Raw genomic sequence first — 22310 nt, forward strand, 5'->3', positions numbered from 1 at the left:
TCAGCCTATTTTGGATGCAGTTATTCTGGCTGAAAATAGGAAATTCATGGTCCTGGAATTTTATCCAAATTAAATGGAGATTTGAAAATGCCTTAACATTCTTCTACAAATTTGTAAACTCTTTCATTTGAAGATTCTAATGCATCAGTGTTAAATTTGGAGGCTAATTCTGTCACTATCTTGGATGAAAATCTAGACATTGTATCTCGAACTTGATGAAGCAAACTCCATTCACTTTCCTACGACCACAATGACGCACATCTTATCTCAGTGATTACCTCTCCAGCTCTTCACGGGCACGATTCTATGCTGAAAGGGGGCCAAAAACCCACACAATAAGTTGCATTATACAATCGATCTTAATAACAGAAATTAAACTTGCAGAAAATAAAGAATACAACAAGATTTTTTAACCGAAGCCTCAGAGGTTCAGTAACTAGCACTTAATCCCCTGTTGAGCATTCAATCGAAGTGGATATTGCTCGGTTGCACTAAAGCCCCAAAAACAGGCAATCGAAGGTTACAGAGTTCAACCACTACAAGAATACACAAGAAAGAGACTTATCTCTTCAAAGAAACCACAGATCTGCCTCAAACTCACGACGAATCAACAGACAACATCCCTAACCTCAACACATGAGGACTCTAAGTATCACTCAAGAATATAACAATATTCAGTGGTTAATAACCTCACAAAAACATCGAATGACATGATCGATTACAGAAAATAGGGAAAACAGAAAACCCTAACTCAAGAGAGAACAGAAGAACACTCTCGAACCTCACTCAAGAGTCAGACGAATGAAAAGTCACACAGCCAAACGAATCGTCAATCTCATTTATATCACCAAGTATGTAACCTTTCATCCAACGGTGGGAATAAAGTCAGGTGTCATCATCAGGCAGAATGCCATTTATAAAAGCGCATTTTCATAACACGTCTTTGGTGGCTGAACATATGGAAGCACCAATAACATGGTTCGAGTCACAACAATCTCCACCTTGCTACCATATTTTCTGGTTTAGTGCTGCCAGGAGACAATATCATTTTCTCCTTTCATTTGCTCCAAGTACCCGCAATTTCTCACATAGTATCAATAGATAATGTCTTCAAACAGTTTTTTAATTTGTTCAAATGTATGATCTTTGTTCCCATATCAGATGAGTTATATTGAGTAGGTACTTTACCAATTTTCAAAACACCTTTCGAAATGATGTCTCTAATAAAGTGATACTTAATGTCTATGTGTTTAGTCCTATCATGATACATGGGATTTTTACTAAGATGTCTAACACTTTGATTATCAGAATATAACGTTGCATTTTCATCAAAAATTCCAGGTTCCTTAAGTAATCCACTTAACCATATTCCTTCTTTAAAAGCATCAGAAGCAGCAATGTATTCTGCTTCAGTTGAGGATAAAGCTACAATCTTTTGTAATTGTGATTTCCAACTAATTACTGTACCATATAAGGTAAAGAAATAGGATGAAGTTGATTTCCTATTGTCCCTATTTTCAGCAAAATTAGAATCAGTAAATCCCTTTAAGGTTACTCCTTTTTTGTTCATTTTAAACACAAGACCCAAGTTTGTAGTACCCTTTAAGTATCTTAAGAGCCATTTTAAAGCATTCCAGTGTTCTTCTCCAGGGTTACTCATAAACCTACTTAATATGCTAATGCTGAAACCAAGATCAAGTCTAGTACATATCATTAAGTACATCACAGAACCAATAATATTTGCATAAGGTACTTTTGACATTTTATCAGATTCTTCAAAAGTTTTGGGACAGAGATCAGAGGTTAGCTTAAAATGATTTGCAAAAGGCAGAGACACAGATTTACAGTCAAACATGTTGAATTTTTTCAAAATCTTTATCACATAGTCATATTGATTCAGAAATAACATGTTTTTCTCTTTATCTTTATAAATTTGCATGCCAAGAATCTTTTTAGCATTTCCAAGATCTTTCATGTAAAATTCAGATTTAAGTTGTTGCTTAATATATTCAATTTCAGATTTATCACGACTTGCAAGTAACATATCATCCATATAAAGTACAAGATAAAGAGAATGTTTACCTCCTTTACCTCTACAATACAAACATGTATCATAATTGCTCTTTTGAAAACCAAGTTTCAATACAAAAGAATCAAATCTTTTGTACCACTGCCTAGAAGCCTGTTTCAGGCCATACAGAGACTTCTTTAACAGGCACACAACAGTTTCTGGATTTCCTTTCACAAACCCAACTGGTTATTTCATATAAATTGTTTCTTCCAGATCACCATAAAAAAAAAAAAGCAGTCTTAACATCTAATTGGTCAAGTTCCCATCCAAATTGAGCAACTAAGGCAAGTAAGCATCTAATTATAGTGTATTTAGCTACAAGAGAAAATATTTCAGTGTAATCTACACCTTTCTTTTGTGTGAACCCCTTTGCAACTAACCTAGGCTTATACCTAAGACTGTTATTTCTCCCCTCATCTTCTTTTATCTTATAAATCCATTTACAGTCTATAAGTTTTTGACCTTTTGGCTTCTCAACTAATTTTCAGGTTTTATTTTTAAGAAGTGAACTCATTTCATCTTCTATAGCTGCTATCCAATGCTTAGAATTTTTTCAGTTTATGGCATCTTCATAAGTGTTAGGCTCATTTTCAGTTTGTTCTTGATAGGTAAATAATGAAACAAAGTCATCAGAATCATATCTTGCAAGTAGTCTAGTATGCCTTCTTTCCCTATCTCTAGTTAATTGATATTCTTCAATGAGATAGGTTGTATTTTCAACTGGTCATTAGTGTTATTTTGCAGATTATTTTCAGTTTCATTTGCAGCATCATTTTCTGCATTAATCATTTCTGGTACAACAGGTACATTGGTTTTTCCTTCAATCTTAGGAGGCTCCACCTCAATTTGTACATCATCGAAAGTCAAATTCTGTTTTCCTTCTAGGCATGGCATAAAGGATTCATTAAAGACAACATCTCTTCTAACAATCACCCTATAGCCTTTCTCACTTTTAACCCACAATCTATACCCTTTCACATTTTCACCATAACCCAAGAAAACACATTTAAGTGATCTAGGTTCTAATTTTCCAATATTTTGGTGTGCATAAGCAGCACATCCAAAAGTTTTTAAATGTAAATAATCAACAGAATTTTTAGTTCATACTGATTCAGGTACTTCAAAGTTTAGGGCAGAAGTGGGCGTTCTATTAACTAAGTATGCAGCTATTTTTACAGCTTCACCCCAAAATATTTTTGGTAAACCAGAACTTAATAGCATGCATCTAACTTTATTTAGTAAAGTTCTGTTCATTCTTTCAGTTATGCCATTTTGTTGAGGTGTATAGATAACAGTGAGTTGTCTTAATATACCATGTTCTTTGCAGAAGTTATTGAACTTATGATTACAAAACTCCAGACCATTATCTGTTCTTAATATTTTTATCTTGTGATCGGTTTGATTTTCTATTTGTGCTTTCCAGTCCCTAGAAACTGAAAAAGTCTCATCTTTGGATTTTAATAAGAAAATCCAGATTTTTCTTGAAAAAACATCAATGATCAAAAGATAATATTTAAAAGGTCCCCACAAATCAGCATGTAAGTACTCGAGAATTTGTTTAGTTTTATGAGCTCCAGGCAGAAAAGGAAGCTTAACCTGTTTGCCAATCATACATTATTCACAATGATCAATATCACCAAGATTTTGTTTACCAAAAATTCCTTTGTTTTCTAAAGCCTTTAGACTTTTCTTGCCAATGTGGCCAAGTCTCTCATGCCATAATTTTGTAAGAGAAAAATTTTCAGTTAAAGCAGTAGCAGTTAAGCCAAGTAAAGGTTTAGCTTTAAGAAAATAAAGTCCATGTCTCTTAGGGGTGCTAATGACTAAATCATTGCCCTAAGAATTTCAATATGTCCATGACTCAATTTTATGTTGAACTCTATATCATCCAACATTCCTAGAGACACTAGATTCCTCTCAAGTTCAGGAACATATCTAGTTCCTTTTAGAAATAGGACCTTCCCATTATCAAGTAACAATTTTATAGTACCTAGTCCATTTACTTTACATATCATATTGTTACCCATTATAACTTGCCCACCAGTTGTTTTTTCAATTTCAAGAAAACTATTCTTATTAGGGCACATATGAAAAGAACAGCCTGAATCAAGAATTCATTCATCACTTAGTCTCTTGTCCCCATTAACAAGGACCAAACCATCTTCATTTTTATCGTTGTTATACACTAAGGCTGCAACCCCAACTTCATATTTCTTTTCTTTTGACTTATTTTTCTTTTTATAACAGTCTTTGATAAAATGACCTTGTTTTCCACAATAAAAATATTTCTTTCCTTTGGCCTTGTTTTTAGACTTTCCCTTATCACCCCATTTTTGCTTATTTTCAAATGAAGCTTTTGAGTGATAGTTAGGTTTACTAAAGCCTTTTCCTTTTGCCATTAAAGTATCCCCATTATGACTTTCTTTGGTCTCAAATTTTATTTCAAGGGCCTTATTTTTTAGGGCATTAATTATTATTTCTGTAGTGAGTTCATCCCTACCATATTCTAAGGCAACCTTGATATCTTTATATCTATTACTAATGGAGTTCAACAAGATCACAGGCAACTGATCTTGTGAAAGTTTTTCATCACAGTTGGTCGGATCTTGAGTCAATTTTGTAAACCTATTCAAGTTATTATCCAAATCAGTGGAAGGGTCCATCTTGAAAGAAAAGAGTTGTTTTAACAGATAACATTTGTTTGTGATGGTTTTTGTCACATACTATTTTTCTAATTTAGTCCACAGTTCAGAATCTTAGTTTCACCAATAGTTCTTATAACATTTTCAGACAGATACAAGAAGATAGTACTCCAGGCTACCTCTTCTAATTCAGCCTTCCTAGTAGGGTTCATATCTTGAAGCCAAGTGTCATCTAAAGCCCTAACACATCTTATTTGCATTAGTATAGCTTTCATCTTTTGACTCCACATATTTTAATCAATTTTTCCATCGGATTGTGCAACCTCAAATTTAGCAGTAGCCATTTTCTTATGTCACCAAAATGTACAAGTTCGAGTCAAAAGATCACACCACAGGATACACTGGACACACAACAATGTCAACTCAGATTCACAGTATTGTTCAAGAAGACAACACGTGCATGTTTAAAACACATATGTAATATGCAGATCAAATCAAGGACTCAATAATAGAGGGCAGAAATTTTAGGTTTCTGAAAAATTCCTCCTTCAAGATTCCCCAGATACACCTCCAAACTGGGATTTTCTCAGATTCCCAAGACCTCATAGGAGTCTTTGGACAAAGACCAGACACCAGTGGGTAGATGGTGTATGGTTAATCAAGGGAAGAAAATCGAAACACACAATTTCATAAAGTAAACTTTACAAATTTAAAAGATCACACCCAACGAGTATAAAATACTCGAGGTCCTTCAATACTGCTTAAAAGCAGTTCCAAAAATTTCAGATCTGCAGCAGATCGATCCCTCCTTCAAAGATCCAGGTATCTTGCCCCAGTTCAACGCTCTGATACCACTGAAAGAGGGCCAAAAACCCACACAATAAGTTGCAAGATACAATCGATCTTAATAACAGAAATTAAACTTGCAGAAAATAAAGAACACAACAAGATTTTTTTGGCTGAAGCCCCAGAGGTTCAGTGACTAGCACCTAGTCCCCTGTTGAGCATCTAATCGAAGCAGATATTGCTCGGTTGCACTAAAGCCCCTAAAATAGGCAATTGAAGGTTACAGAGTTCAACCACTACAAGAATACACAAGAAAGAGACTTATCTCTTCGAAGGAACCACTTATCTGCCTCAGACTCACAACGAATCAACAGACCACATCCCTAACCTCAACACATGAGGACTCTAAGTATCACTCAAGAATAGAATAGTATTCGGTGGTTAATAACCTCACAAAAATATCGAATGAGATGATCGATTGCAAAAAATAGGGAAAATAGAAAACCCTAACTCGAGAGAGAATAGAATAACACTCTCGAACCTCACTCAAGAGTCAGACGAATGAAAAGTCACACAGCCAAACGAATCGTCAATCTCATTTATATCACCAAGCATGTAATCCTTCATCCAACGGTGGGAATAAAGCCAGGTGTCATCATCAGGCGGAATGCCATTTATAAAAGCACATTTTCATAACACGTTTTTGGTGGCTGAGAATGTAGAAGCACCAATAACATGGTTCGAGTCACAACATATGCTCACTGAGCTCAAGAACTTGAAAGTAAAATATGGAAACTAGTACCTCAAATTCCTAATGTCACCAAATGGGTTTTCCCTTTCTCTTTCTCTAAAATGGAGTATACGCCAACTAGACGTGAAAAACGCATTCTTGTATAGAATCTAAAAGAGAATGGAGCAACCTATTCATCCTAATTTTCCTGAGAGTGTTTGCTTATTAAATAAACGCATTCTTCTTGCTGGTTAACAATTCTTATTGCGAGATATTGGTGGGTCACTCTCAAAACCACCTCAACTATTTCGTGACAATATTAGTGACCTTCATATGTTTGATAATCCCATGTTTCATGCTTGTTCAAAAGACATGCCAGAAGGTTGCAATGGGGACGCTTGTTACTCGTTACATTTCATCCTCTTCTCAACCTGTTGTTATCTTTACCAATACTTTGCCTAATGATGCGCTTCACTTGTTACGAACCATAAGGACCTTAAATCCAGTGATTTGTTTAGAACATTAGTAATCAATTGAAGTTGGTTTACAACCAGTGTTTTAAATAGCGCGTCAATGGTGCCAATGTGTGGCTAAGGCGCCAAGCACTTATTTGACGATCAACAGATGTGAGGCGAGGCTAAGGCGTCAAGGAGGGCATTATTAGGGTTTTTTTTTCTAACGATTCTTTTAAGTTAAAACTTATAATTATTAAATAATTTTTTATTGATTAAAAGTTATAAATAATATTAAAATAAGAAACATTTTTTTACGTATTTGCCTCGCCTAATCTCGCATTTCTCTTAGCTTGGCATCAACGCATCACCACGCATTACGTCTTTTAGAATACTGTTTATAACAATATAATTTAAACTGGCAATCACATTTTTCACTTATTGTCACATAATAATTGCTTCTAAAAGTAATACAACTTGTTAGACCATAGCCAATATCCAATTATTGATAATAATACATAAGATCTTATATGAGTAAGGGTTTCACCGTCCCAGTCTTCCTTGGAAAAAAAATTATGTAAATGCATATACAAGATCTTATATTTTTCTGAAAGATGAGTCTTTGGAACATACTTTGTTCAAACCAGTGTAATTTACGCACATGTGCCATTTTTCATTCGATTTTTTCACGAGGACAACATTTGCCAACTATTCTGGATACTGCACTTCCCTAACAAACCCTACATGCAACATCTTTTCAACTTCTATCTTTGCGATAGGTTGACGCTTCGGGGCAAGATTTCTTTTCTTTTACTTTATTGGCTTCGCTCCAAGTGGAATACCGATGCGGTGCTAAGCAATTGATAGGCTGATCCCTGGAATATCATATAGACTCCACAAGAAAACATCCAAATTGTCAGACAAATACTTCACTAATTCTTTTCTTTCTTCTGGCCTCAAGTTTGCCCCAATGCTGAATTCACATCCTTCTCCTATCAAAGCTTTTTCTATCATGTTAAGGGGCTCGATTTGTCCCCTTGGGGGTTCAAAATCCAACATCATAACCGTTGGTGATTGCTTGTATACTGTCCACGTAGCACCTTCTTGAAGATTATTGATCGCCTTTCACATACCCAACCCCACGGCTGGTTGGGAACTTCAGAGCTTGGTGATACGTAGAAGGAATTGCACCGAAGGCATTTAGCAAGGGTCGACCATATATTGCATTGTATACCATGGGAGTTTTAACAACAAGAAAGTTTACCAGGATCACCACGCTTGCTAGATAAGTACCCAACGTCACTGGAAGTTCTACAACTCCTTCTTGTATAACAGTGGCTCCTCTGAATCCTGGGAGGGGGTTGGATACAACTTTCAAATTTTTAGGAGAAATTTTCAATCCCACAAATGCTTCCCAAGTGAGGACGTTTGCCGCGCTACCACCATCGACTAATACCCTTTTTACGTTAAAATCCACCGTCGTCGACAATCACCAAAGCATCATCGTGGCGCATTGCCACACCAATCAAATCTTCTTAATTGAAAGTGATATTTTGGTGAAACCTGGCCTTCTCTTGGATGGAGCAAACCCCAACAGTGCGGGCATAGCCCTTCCTAGCTGAATTCGAGTCTTCGCCTGCTACGATCCCTCTAGTTATCACATTTATTACTCCGACCCTAGGTGGTGGTCGGTCATCAACTTTCTGTTTGCTTGATCATTCTTTACATACTTAGTCAGAAGCCCCCATTTCAATAGGCACTCGATCTTTTCCTTCAAGTGGATACATTCCTCCGTGTCATGCCCATGATCCCTATGGAAGTGACAATACCTGCTCTTGTCTCTCTTGTTAGCGGAGGCCGCCATAGGCTTCGGCCAGTCGAGCTCTTTTATGACCCGAATTTCCATCAATACCTTAGACCGTGGAACGATTAGAGGGGTGAAGGCTTTTACCTCTTCTCGTCTTTGTTTGACCGATCGATCTTTCCGCTTGTGAGTTTTTGGCTCCCTTCCTTCTCGAAGGTTTCTCGTGACCCTTTCTGCTTCCTCAGCGTCTACATATTTGTCTCCCTTTTTCAACAGTTCATTCACTAACTCCGAGGGATTTTTCGAGAGTGACATATTAAAAGCTAGATTTCGCGTCCCATTCATCAATGCAGTGACTATCACCGACATCTGAAGATCCTTTATACCTAATGTTGCCCAACTAAATCTAGCCAAATAATCTTGCAAAGGCTCCTCTTTATCTTGGACAACCTGCATTAGTCCTATAGCAGTCTTTCTCTTCCTCTTGCTACTCATGAAATATGCTACAAAGCTTTTGGAGAGTTCATTAAATGTTCTAATAGATCGTGGTGCCAGAGTGGCTACTTGATCTCTTACTTCTCTTCTTTGCATCGAGGGAAAGGACCAACACATCACTGCATCTGGGGCTGCATACAATCTCATCAAATCAACAAAAGTGCGTAGATGATCAAGTGGATTAGTGACTCCATCATACGCTTTTATCATTGGCTGTTTGACACCTTTTGGTAGAGGCACTACCATGATTTCTGGGGCGAACGGCTCTTCTTCCAAAACCATCTGTCGTTGCATGTCCTTCATCCTTGACAACGTGTCATCAATCTTCTGGGACATTATTTCCTCCATCATGCGATCCAAGTCTGTCATAGGACGCGTGACCTACGGATATGACTTCATGGGACCCTAGGTCAACAACCATTTCCTGAATGACTGGTGGGACAACTGCACAGTTTGCCTGGGACAGTTGCCCACTTATGTCTTGTGGCGGCGCTTCTGGTAGATTGTGGGAGGGATTGGCTACTCTCGATGTCTGACTTTGCAAGAGAGTCAGAAAGCTAAATTGGTTTTGTGTCCCATATTGAGGTTGCGGCTGCGGATCTTGACCCCTAGCGATAGACTCTGACTCCCATTGTTAGCAACCACACACGTATCGCTTCTAGTTCATTTTCTTGACATAGCTTTTATGCTCAATGAAAGTTTCCACAGATGGCGCCAATGAAATAGTTATGATACAACTCCGTGTCTTCTTGAGAGGGAAAAAGTTGTCTCTTGTCCTCTGATGGTCCTGCAAAAAAGAGGTTGGGGCTTCCTTTCCCGTTTTCCCTTCGATGTGAAAATCAGCAATTGTTTTTAGATAAATGATTTCTGACTGAGGAGAAATTTTTTTTCTGGAAAAGAAAGATCCCTTTTACCTAACACGCCCATGGGGTATTAATAGGCCTCTGGCATAGCATAATCGCTGGCAGTTGCCATCCACATGTCCTCATAAGTCTGGCATAACGTAACCGTCGGGCAGTTGCCATCCATGTGTCCTCATGAGACCTATCCACTCCTTAGATGATTTTTCGATTTGTTCAGCGGTTACCCTCCGTCTACTACTCGAATAGCAGGTTTAATGATAACCGTTATAATGGCAATTGACTAGTTCCAATGATGTTCGGGTAATCCGGATAACGGCAGTCGGTCCGCGCGTGGCGGGAGTCAGACTAGCATAGCAACAAGCACTCTAATATGACGAGCGTCACTTGACATGTTAAAAGCTATCTGTACCCTATGAGCAGGTGAACATAGCGTCGACCGAGCTGGCACAACAGCAGTCGCCATATCATGATAGGCGCTACCCGACATAGCGGGGATCGTCCGACATGGTGGGAGTTATCCTCTCTACCAATTTTCCTAGTTCATTATTTGAACCACATAGTATCAATATCGATAAAAGAAAAATGAAAGAAAATTATATATCGTATAGTACTGTATACAGAACATGTCAAATTAGACGTTTAATTGAGCGTCAATAAAGTTTTGCTTGTTAATAAGTGAATCAAACATTTTTTTTAACCACATATTCATTGGACTCACATTAGAAGAAACCTGTTTGCCACCAGCCATACATTATATCCCACCAGTTACAACTATGGAACTTGCGAAAGAAGAAGCTGAACTTGTTATTTTCTCATGCATGGATTCCCTTTTGCAGAAGACAGGAATTAAGCCAAAAGATATAGATATACTGGTTGTAAATTGCAGCCTCTTTTCTCCAACTCCATCTTTATCAGCCATGGTAATTAACAAATACAAAATGAGAAGCAACATTAAGAGCTTTAACCTATCAGGAATGGGATGTAGTGCAGGTTTAATATCTGTAGATTTAGCCAAGGATCTTCTTCAAGTTCATCCCAACTCAAATGCTGTGGTTATAAGCACTGAAATTCTCACACCAAATTCCTATCTTGGAAAAGAAAGGGCTATGCTTCTGCCCAACTGCTTGTTCAGAATGGGTGGAGCCGCCCTTCTTTTATCAAACAAGTGGTCCGTAAGTTCACGATCCAAATATCGTTTAGTCCATGTGGTGAGAACCCACAAGGGTGCAGACGACAAAGCTTACAAATGTGTCTCTCAGGAAGAAGATCCTGAAGGTCACGTGGGAATAAATTTGTCAATAGATCTCATGGCAATAGCTGGGGAGGCCTTAAAGTCTAATATCACTACAATTGGCCCTCTTGTTCTTCCTGCATCAGAGCAACTTCTCTTTCTTTTGGCTCTAATTGGTAAAAAAGTTTTCAACTTAAAGTTGAAGCCATATATTCCAGACTTCAAGCAGGCCTTTGAGCATTTCTGTATCCATGCCGGGGGACGAGCGGTCATTGATGAGCTGCAGAAGAACCTCAATCTCTCAGCCGAGCACGTGGAGGCCTCAAGAATGACGCTGTATAGGTTTGGGAATACTTCTTCTTCCTCATTGTGGTATGAATTGAGCTATATTGAGGCCAAAGGAAGAATGAAAAAGGGCGATCGAATCTGGCAGATTGCATTCGGAAGTGGATTCAAGTGTAACAGTGCAGTTTGGAAGTGCAATCGAACCATAAATGGTCCACCAGAAGGACCCTGGGCCGATTGCATTCACAAGTACCCAGTGCATATTCCAGAGGTGGTAAAGCTCTAGGAAAGAAGATGATATTATTCTATTTTAGGAATTATTTAGCTCCTTATCTTTTTCTTCCTCATTCGAATGTTCTTAGACAGTTATTGGTCATGATGATTTGGAGCAAGAAAGGTGTGTATGAAGATTAACAAAAACAAAGTTCAATGAATAGCATGACTAGAACATATCAAGTCTGGTTCTGAAGCCTTTCATTGTATTCTATATCTCCTATAATTCTATTTATGATGGAGTATCTTTGTCTGTATTATGTTCTATTTCTGCCATTAATAAAAATGTTATCTAAAGTGGTTTACTTTAACAATATAAAGTCTTTCCCCCTTTTATGAAAGAATAATGCTATTTGCAGTCGCTCACTGCGGCAGTCGTCCACTGCGACAGTCGTTCTACGTGGCATACACATGGCAGGTGATTATTTGATGCATTAATGAATAAAAAAACTACCACATTAATGCATCAAATAATCACTTGCCATGTGTATGTCACATAGGACGACTGCTGCAGTGAGCGACTACGAATAACATTATTCATACAAAATCTTTTAATAATTACACTATATTTTAAATGCGTAAAAGATTCATAACCTTTACATATTACCTCATTTATGTCTCAAACTTGTCACATCACATTCTTATTGTCAAATTAATATGAATTGTTCCTTATTAATGATTATGATTTCTCTTCAATTTTTTTTTTAAGATAGAGTAAAAAGATTCATTTGTCCATTTTATTTTTAAATAAGCAAAACATATAATAATGGAAAAATGCGATTAATTATTTGACATCATTTTACAGTACGTTAGCTATTTTTGGACGAAGGCCACGATTTAAGATAAATTTCTAATAATCGAAATGTTAAAAATAAGAATGTGATACAGAAAAAATTAAAAAAAATAAATATGATAATGAATAAAGGTTAATGACATTTAATGTAACTAAAATGTTTTAAAACAAAAAAAAAACGATATATTAATATAACCACCCTTATAAAATTGTACATGTGCCACATCAATGTCGAAATTTGGCTGTAATTATTTCTATCACTCGAAACTTTAATAAAATATGCTACTAGAGTACTTTTTCAAGGGATAAATAAAATCTATTTGATTCTTTGTATTGTAAAAGGAGTTCAATCTACTACAATTATGGTACCCTTGTCCATGCACCAATTCAGTGTTACACGTCGATTCAAATTACAACTTTTATGCTTCTTTTATTTCTTTCACTTGATAATTATCTATTCCTTCCAATGTGATTCATAGTAGAGAGATAGCCCCTTCTGTGGATAAGAATAAACACTACTCTGCAGTCACCATCGTCACCAGCCTTTCTGAACAAAATTTACATCCAAAGGAGACAAGATTAAAGAAATTAGTTGCACACTTCATACATGTTAGTTGTCCAAGTAACTATAGTTTTCAAGACAATAAATTTCACTCTACTGCCCTACCTAATTCAAAATCTTATAATAAGAGATTGGAATTGAATCTCTTTATGTAAATTAGTCTTTAAAACGTCCCCTTCTCATATGCTGACAATATTCATTTACTTATTAGGTAATTAGCACATAACGTTCCTACCTTTTTAAAACTAAGCAAACACAAAATAAACCAATTTGATACCTGAATAGTCGGTATGTTAAGCTACTCTTAGATATCCCGAAACCTGAATTACGGAGCAGATAGAAAGACGGGTGCCCAATTAGTCTATTTGGATTGGTGAATTAAGAACATGTTTGGCATTTTAATGGTTGAAATAGTGTTTTTTTTTTGAATAATGTGTGATTAAAAAAGAATGAAAAGTTTTTGATTTGCGTGTAATATTATTTTATGAAAGATTGTATGGTTGAAAATAAGAAAGAGAAAAAGAATGAGAATGATAATCGGACCAAACGAGGGCTAAATTTCATCGAAAGTCAAGCTAACCCGACTGAACTGTCGCAAAACGAAAGCTGTTTCGTAGCTGGCAGGCTCATTAAACTTACCTAAAATATAGGACAAGTTAATTAATCTCATTCAATGCAAGGAAGCATACGTTGCCTAAGAACGGACCACGACATGTAACTGTAGAGAAACCCACACAAGCGTATTTTGGTCAGATCATCAATTCCTCACCAACCTTCGTACACTTAGTCCCCTACAAATTTAAGGATATGAAGTGATACTAGGGACTGTTACAAGAGTATATGTACAGTTGCCGAATTTGCCATTATATATACAGTATTGAGTCACATACGTGCCCTCTAATTTAAATTAATATGTTTAGCAATTACTGTTTCGAACTGACGTTCAAATTTGCACTATTTTTTAGGCTCTATGCATTGTTTGATTTTGATTATTTGAGAAACACTTCTCTCCGATGCTCATTTTCAATCACATGTACTAAAAAAAAACAATTTTCACATTTTTCCATAACTTTTCTGTTGACCTCAATTTTCGGCTAAGAAGTGTGGCCAATAGATCCAACTCCACTCTCGTCCTTATTTTAATCACTCTGCATAATGCGTAAAATGGATGATGTCCTTGCTTCTCACTATAAAATATTTCTAAAATAATGAGTTATTGTTTTTTTTAATGAGGTGTCCCAGTTTGCGTCAGACTATATCCTCGTCCCTGAACCTCCGGCCCCTCAACTGCTCAAGGAGGTAAATCGCAGGATGTGCCCTTGTTGGTTCCTAGGGAGGTAAATCGCAGGATGTGCCCTTATTTGTTCCCAGGTTCCCACATGACTTTTACTCCTTCCCCAAAGGAAGCCTCCTCCATGGTGATTAATCCACCAATAATTCCTCCTTTATTGGATCAAAGGTTCCCACCAGGAATCGAACTCCCCACGCTTGGTTCCAGAGCCCCCCAATGTGATTGTTCCGCCAACTTGGATGTGCCCTAGGGGGCTCACCTGACCTTCTTTGACAATGGGGGAGGTGGTCTTGGATACTTTGATGATCAAGTTTGTCAACTCATATACTTAGGTATGGGACAAACAATGGACAAGAACCACCACAAGTATGCGTATGATACGAGGAGAGAGAAAACTGGCAAGCTTAAGTCACTGTTGAAAGTGCAAATTAAGATTATATGTAAATGACACTAAGTGTGAGTTTTTATAGCAGAAGATGAGGTAGTTACCGTTGGATGAATGACACATGGCCTCATCTAATAATCGATGCCTTCGTTGTCCTAGATTGAGGTGGCATTAAATGATTATGAAAAGTTGTCACCCCATATCCTAGGCCTTCCATCTAAAAAATATACTTTGTCAAGGGGCAAATATCAAGAATCTCATAGTGCGATGCGTAAGACATAAATATTTACGTAAGACGTGAACTTTGGTAGAAAGTGATGCAAATTATATATTGAATGAGAGGTATTACAAATTTGCCTTTGCAATTCAACTTAGTTGTAGTGATTAACATTCAATATCAGGCGATTGTGAGTGGTGAAATGACGATGCCATGGCATGCAATTTCTTGTGATTGGCAAAGAGATGGAGTGTGTTGCAATAGTACTCAATCTAAGTTGATGCTGGACGAAATGATTAGTTGCCTTGTTGTCATGAGAAGTAATATTTTTCTTACTTTTTAATCGCACATTAAAATCACTTTTCAAAAATATTTTTATTAAACAAGCACTCAATCTTGCTAAGACAAGATAAGAATGTCTGTATTGATGATGATGAGAAAAGAAATCAGTCTATTTTTATTTAAGGCGGTTAGTTTTGAATTTAAGCATCATGTATGTACAAAATTGTAAAATTTGAGGGATTTTAGTATTTGAACACTTTTTATTTAAACAGAAGCAATTCTTTTAACAGGCAAAGTAATAGTGTTAAATTCTAAAAAGGGCTGAGGCACACCGATGGAAATACTATAAGCCTAGAAGCTTGTGTAATGTCCTTGACAAAATTATTATTAAGACTATATATGAGATAAAGTCCCCATTTGATAGACATTTATTTAAATTTTATTTTTAATCACATATTTTAGGGGGAAAAATAACTTCCAAGTGGACCTTTAATTTTTTTCTTACTTTTTAATCACATATTCTACCCAAAAAAGAAAAAAAAAATCATTTTCAAAATATATTTCAAAAAACTCTACGCCAAACAGGCTCTGAAAAAATCCTATCATAATTTTTATTTTTATTTTTATTTTTTTATTATTATTTTTTTTTTGCGTGGATGGAATGATTATTATAGATAATATTTTAAAGATGCATCACTAATTACTAGTTCACAGTCTCTTCGATCATGCATTGTGGCGAATTGATTCAACCATCGCAATATTGAGGCTAAGAGTTTGAACAAATTCTTGTTAAGGAAAATATCAATCTTGACAGCAGCCTCAATCATCTCTAGCAAATTCCTTGCCTGAAACCTCATTGCAACATTACTCAGTCCAAATGGGTATATAAAATAAAACGGAAAGCTCATGGCACCATTGATCGATTTAAGGCTCGACTTGTAGCCAAAGGTTTTCAACAAAAAAGTGGGGGTAGATTATCACGAGACTTTTAGTCCTGTGATTAAGCCCACAACCGTCAGATTACTATTAGGATTAGCTATTCAATTTGATTGGCCTATCCATCAACTTGATGTATCTAATGCTTTTCTTCATGGAACTCTTGCAGAGAAAGTGTTTATGGAACAACCACAAGGATTTGTGGATCCTACCTATCCGAATTGTGTGTACTCTCTGAACAAGGCAATCTATGGTCTTAAGCAAGCACCACGGTTGTGATTTTCTCGACTATTGAATGTTCTTGCAGATCTTAGTTTTCTTGGCTCTAAAGTGGAATCATCATTATAAATTTATCATCCCTCTAATGTACACATTTATATCCTTATTTATGTGGATGATATTCTTGTTACAGGCACTCATGCTTATCTGATTCAAGAAGTTATTCTAGCATTACAAAATATCTTCCCAGTTAAAGATCTTGGTTCTCTTGCATTTTCCTTGGCATTCGTGCATCTCGAGACTCCTCTGGACTTTATTTGTGTCAAGCCAAATATATTATTGATGTTCTTACCAGAGTTGAAATGATTGGTGCCAAGCCCTACTCGACTCCATGTGTTGTCAACACTCAATTGTCCAAATCAGTTTGTGAAGCTCTTTCTGATCCGATCCTGTACAGACATGTAGTCGGTGCCCTACAATATTGTACTATTACACGGCCTGAAATTGCCTTCTCTATGAATCAGCTGTGTCAACATCTCGCCTCACCATCCACAGCTCACTGGATTGCAGCTAAGAGAGTTCTCCGCCACTTAAAAGGGACGATTCACCATGGTCTTTTCTACCAGAAAAGGGAACATTCATCTCTCTGCCTATTGTGATGCGAATTAGGCAAGTAATCCTGATGATAGAAAATCAACAATTGGATTTGGTATCTTTTTGGGCTCATGCTTAATCTCTTGGGGTGCCAAAAAGCAACTTGTGGTTTCTCATTCAAGCACCAAGGCGGAATATAGGGCAATAGCCGTTACTACTACGGAATTATATTGGTTAAGAATGTTACTATATGGGTTACAAGTTTCCCTTGCTTCTCCTCCAATATTGTGGGGTGATAATGCTAGTGCCTTAGTGTTGGCCTCGAATCCCATAATTCATGCGTGTACAAAGCACATTGAGAATGATTATCACTTTGTACATGACAAAGTTGTTAATGGGGATAGTTTAATTAAATTTATTCCTACTGAACACCAAATGACAGATGTTTTCACCAAAGGACATAGTGCACCTCCATTTCTACACCTTCGGTCCAAGCTACTGGTTATCTCGCTTCCCATCAGCTTGCGAGCAGGTGTTAAGGATCATTTTGAATCAATGTGAGATTTTATCTCTTAACATGCCTTTGCAAGATGGTGGCTCGTTTGAGCAGACCAATTTTAAAATTCGCGTGCTCATTTTTTTGAATCTTAATCGGATTAAATTGCTCGTTGAAATTTAATGGGTTTTGATACCATGTTAAAACTTGAAATTTCATCTTAAAAGGTCAACTTTATTAAGAGGAGTAGTTCAAAAACTTATAAGTTGGTCCAAGAAAGAGAAGGATGCAATTGAGAATATTGAGAAAGATAATATTTGAAGAAGTTACATTTTCTGCTTGATTATTTTACGTTTCAACACATATGTATATATACATGTTTAACAGTAAATGAGGTCCCTAATTATGAGATTTACAGTCAACAGTGAACGTGATTCTAGGTTGATCTTATTTTGGAATTCCTTACAATCAGGCAAAGGAGTTTGTTGGAGATGATTGAGGCTTCTGGAGGTGATTGAGGCTGCTGATTGTAAGGAGTCTGCTGGAGAAGAATGAGGTTATACAAGTGGGAACATATCATGATTCTAGGCTGCTCTTATTTTGGAATTTCTTGCAAGTAGGTAAGGAGTTTGCTGGAGATGATTAAAGCTTCTGGAGATGATTGAGGCTGCTGTTATGATTAATATTTTCCTTAACAATTCTAACTCGTCCAAGATGGCGAAGCGTTCAGCTAAATTGGTTACGATTGGGCTTGCTTTGAAAAGCAAGTGTCAAATGTATTTTTCAAAAATATTAATTTTAGGAACTTATTTGTCTTCTATGGGTTCTTGTCTTTTCTCTTACAATAGAAAGCATTAAAACGTGTTCTTGTATATCAGACCATCTCCAACTCTACAACAAATTTTGCACCATTTTGCAGTAAATCTTGCACCAAACTAAAATTCATTTCCAACCATTATATCAAATGAACAGTGTTTTATTATTTTATTCATTCTTTCAATTTTTGACAATGTATTTATTTAAAATATTTATTTATTTATTTTATAACTATATAAATTACTAAATCATAACTACGTTAAATTAAAAAATATATTGAATTATTATTGATTACTAAATTATTCACATGATTTATATATTATGTTAAATTGACGAAAATAATTGATTATTTTATTAATTTATTATAAACAATTACGTTAAATTTACTAAAGTAATTACTAAATTAAAAATCCTTAATTATTATTGATTATATTTTTAAAAATAATAAACTTTAACAATATAATTAATAATGTAATTAATTAATTAATTAATTAATTATTATTATTGAACAAAAATGACACAAATGCCCTGAACTATTATCTTTGAAAAATGAGAAGAATGGCAAAATTGACATTGTATCATTTGGTACAAAAAATGGTGCAATTGCATGAACGTTTGCACGAAATTTTGGTGCAAAAGGGTGTCCATCGGAGATGGCCTCATTTTCAAGAGGGAAACCATCATACTCACATGAATCCCTCACACTAAAAAGCATTACCACTAAAATAACCTACAATGCATAGGACATGACACTGCTCACACTCTTTAACTTCAAAATATTAAATTACAATGGAATTTGACATAAAGGTGAAAGGCATAACTCATGACCTAATTTTCTCACTTTCTTCAAACAATAATTTACACAGTATCTACAGATATATGCTTATATAGGTGTAAAAGCCTTGTAAAAATGATTCTCAGAGGAAGAAGACAGAGAGAAAATGCCGGAATACTGTGTAACTGGGGGTACAGGGTTTATAGCAGCTTATCTGGTTAAGTCCCTTCTGGAAAGGGGTCACAAAGTAAGGACCACAGTAAGAGATCCAGGTAAATTTTCAATTTTACCATCCAAAATCTCGTTTTTGCTGTCTAATTTCATTTACACTTCAATGATAAGAATTAGAGGGGAATGAGCTCTATAATTAACAGTTGCTAAGCGAGGTTATGGAACAGTGTTTCAATTTTGTTTAAGCTAAGCCTATTTATTTACTTAAATCTGTCTTGAAGAGCCCTCAGATGTATTCACTTTCTTGATTTCATGGACTTTGTATTGAACCAACTCGTCTAGAAGCTATTAGGGGGAGGATACATTTATTTATGTTTTCGACAGTTCAGCAGTTAAATTCAAGTTCCAGTAGAGATCTTCTTGTTGTAGATTGATAGATACACATGCTAATTTTGTCTATTAGCAGTTTTTAAGAATAGTTGGTTTGATAATTTATACTAATTTATTTAACTGTGTAGAATATGAAAATAATTAAGTAAAAGTTTTATAATGTCTAATAATTTAGGTTTTAATTGAGGTAATTATTCAATACAGTATTGAAACAGGTAAGGATTCTAGGTTTGAGTCTCGCCTTGTCAACTTTGTGAAAATCCCATGTATGAGGTTTTTATGAAAAAAACAAATTTGTTCTGCAATTTGTATACTTAATAGCTTAACCTTTTAGATGGATGATCCATTCAATAAGTAAATCAGGATTGCAATTCTGCGACTCATTTTTCTGTTATGACAGAAAATGTAGAAAAGGTTGGCTTTCTATGGGAGCTGAATGGAGCCAAGGATAGACTCAAGATTATGAAAGCTGACTTGCTGTTGGAGGGAAGCTTTGACGAAGCCATAGAGGGAGTAGATGGAGTATTCCATACTGCTTCTCCAGTGCTTGTGCCCTACGATACTAATATCCAGGCAAGTGACTTCAAAAACTCAATCTTTCCAAATTGTTCAAGAAAATGGAAGTTTAACAAGATTGCATTTGTTTTGTATAGAACCGTTTAAAGCTCAAGAGCAGAAGGATCCTGTTAAAATTTCATTTGTCTCTTGTTATGATATTCAAAGATGCTGAATGGTATAGAACAAGATATGAATGAGACTTAACTAGTCTAAATGTTACCTAAACTATTAACATCAATTCATTCGAAAAGAATTACTTGGCATGAATTCCCTAATAAGGAAGTAAACAACAAATCAGTATTGCATAAATGAAATATAATCAATTCGAGACCAATTGAAGATGACCAATATAACCCCTAGAGTTCCATGTCAGAACTATATAATAGGCGTGCTGCTTTCTCTGTGCAATATTAAGTTTAAGAATGGCAGAATTTAAATGACTATACATCAATCTCAGTCCAACCTTTGTTTAAAGATAGACAAATGAATTGTAATTACAGACATCTTTTAGCAGTAATCATGCTATGAGAAAACAAAATATACTACTTAGCGATCATGAGAGTCGTGTATCCGAACTTGTTTGGAGAATTGTGACCTTTGTATATCTTGCAGGAAAATCTGATTGATCCATGCATAAAGGGAACCTTGAATGTGCTAAACTCATGCAAGAAAGCAAGCAGTCTGAAAAGGGTTGTATTAACTTCTTCCTGCTCTTCAATAAGATACCGATATGATGTCCAACAAGTTTCCCCGCTTAATGAATCTCATTGGAGTGATCCAAATTACTGTAAAGACTACAATGTAACATGTTTCTAGCTCTGTTTATATTTCGAATGATGATTTATTCATTGCATGTAAATTGGTTGCTAAAACATCGAGAAATTCTTGCTTTGTAGCTGTGGTATGCTTATGCAAAAACTATAGCGGAACAAGAAGCTTGGAAAGTAGCAGAGAAAAGTGGAATTGATCTAGTGGTGGTGAACCCTTCATTTGTTGTTGGTCCACTGCTAGCACCTCAACCAACCAGTACACTGCTGCTGATATTGGCTGTCATTACAGGTTCAAACATTTATTGTCGTGCCATAGATTGCTAACTGTTGTCAGTTGAAAAAGTTTTTCACTAAGAATGAGATTTCAAAGACCAAAAGGCAGATAAGTTGATCTGTATGTTGGTCGATTCTTTCTTGTAATGAAAAGTTTTTGTGTGAATTAAGCTCAATCCACAAGCATATATTGCAATTAAGTTACTTTTTTATATGGACGATTTGTGCACTGATTATACTTATTTGTAGGCCGCAAAGGAGAATATCCAAATACTACTGTAGGGTTTGTGCACATAGATGATGTTGTGTCTGCACATATTTTAGCTATGGAGGAAAACAACGCATCAGGAAGGCTCGTATGCTCAAGCTCAGTGGCACACTGGTCAGAAATAATTGAGATGCTAAAAGCCAAGTATACATCCTATCCTTATGAAAACAAGTAAGCAATCCCTGCGAAAGCATGCTCGGAGTAACAGTTTTTACTGAATGTGAAATATTTTCATTTTACTTTTGGCAGGTGCAGCAGCCAAGAAGGAGATAACAACCCACATAGCATGGACAGTAGCAAGATTATTAAGTTGGGGCTTCCTCCTTTGAGAACACTGGATCAAATGTTTGACGACTGCATTAAGAGTTTCCAAGAGAAGGGGTTTCTTTAAAGTTACTGATATCTTTCTAAATGTCCTATTCTGTTATCTGACTCTGAATCAAATATTCCAACAATTAAGTTATATAATATCTTCAATTATTTTCATCAATATTCTATTAGTATGTTTGATATGTTAGATTGGAGAGCATAAAAAGTTATATTTTGATCCATTGGCTAATCCACAATGGAAACATCTTGACTTACATTTCTTTGCATTGCAAAATGATTTTCCGTACAGTTTTGAGCCTCAAAACATTTGTTTATGCCCGCCAAAATGCAAAGGTAGATTCTTTCAAAATAGTATCCAAGAAACAGTATTAATATTGTCCCCTCCCCTGCATATGATACACATTTGTTAGATATTAGTCAACCAAAAAAACTAAAAAAATTTAAATATATTTTCTTTTGTCTTTGGACAACATTGAAAAATTCTTAAGTTAGCAGAATCAACCACCACGTTGTAGTCAGACCAATGAAGAGAAAGTCAGCAAAGATTGTGCA

General features: G+C 35.9%; 3 protein-coding genes across 4 annotated transcripts; 2 read left to right on the top strand and 1 right to left on the bottom strand.

The window, feature by feature from the left end:
• Window positions 1-7792: 7792 nt before the first annotated feature.
• LOC111404395 lies at window positions 7793-9262 on the bottom strand. Its single transcript, XM_023033208.1, has 3 exons — window positions 8511-9262; window positions 8245-8391; window positions 7793-8138 (listed from the first exon to the last, which is right to left on the bottom strand). The coding sequence occupies exons 1-3, from the start codon at window positions 9260-9262 to the stop codon at window positions 7793-7795; spliced, it is 1245 nt and encodes a 414-aa protein (XP_022888976.1).
• A 1308-nt stretch (window positions 9263-10570) lies between these two features.
• Window positions 10571-11937, top strand: LOC111403197 (3-ketoacyl-CoA synthase 6-like). The gene is made up of 2 exons (XM_023031605.1): window positions 10571-11693; window positions 11726-11937. Exon 1 carries the CDS (start codon window positions 10617-10619, stop codon window positions 11643-11645), a length of 1029 nt encoding a protein of 342 aa, XP_022887373.1. The 5' UTR covers window positions 10571-10616; the 3' UTR covers window positions 11646-11693; window positions 11726-11937.
• Window positions 11938-19007: 7070 nt separating this feature from the next.
• On the top strand, window positions 19008-21945 carry LOC111403198 (tetraketide alpha-pyrone reductase 2-like). 2 transcript variants are annotated; one of them, XM_023031606.1, is made up of 6 exons: window positions 19008-19270; window positions 19960-20132; window positions 20730-20918; window positions 21014-21176; window positions 21410-21599; window positions 21678-21945. In XM_023031606.1, exons 1-6 carry the CDS (start codon window positions 19165-19167, stop codon window positions 21817-21819), a joined length of 963 nt encoding a protein of 320 aa, XP_022887374.1. In that variant the 5' UTR covers window positions 19008-19164; the 3' UTR covers window positions 21820-21945. The 2 variants fall into 2 exon arrangements, with proteins under 2 accessions (XP_022887374.1, XP_022887375.1); XM_023031607.1 differs by having other exon boundaries at window positions 21410-21572; window positions 21678-21918.
• The last annotated feature ends 365 nt before the right edge of the window (window positions 21946-22310 follow it).

This window comes from Olea europaea, chromosome 11, assembly GCF_002742605.1.
Source record: "Olea europaea var. sylvestris chromosome 11, O_europaea_v1, whole genome shotgun sequence".
Lineage (NCBI taxonomy): Eukaryota > Viridiplantae > Streptophyta > Magnoliopsida > Lamiales > Oleaceae > Olea > Olea europaea.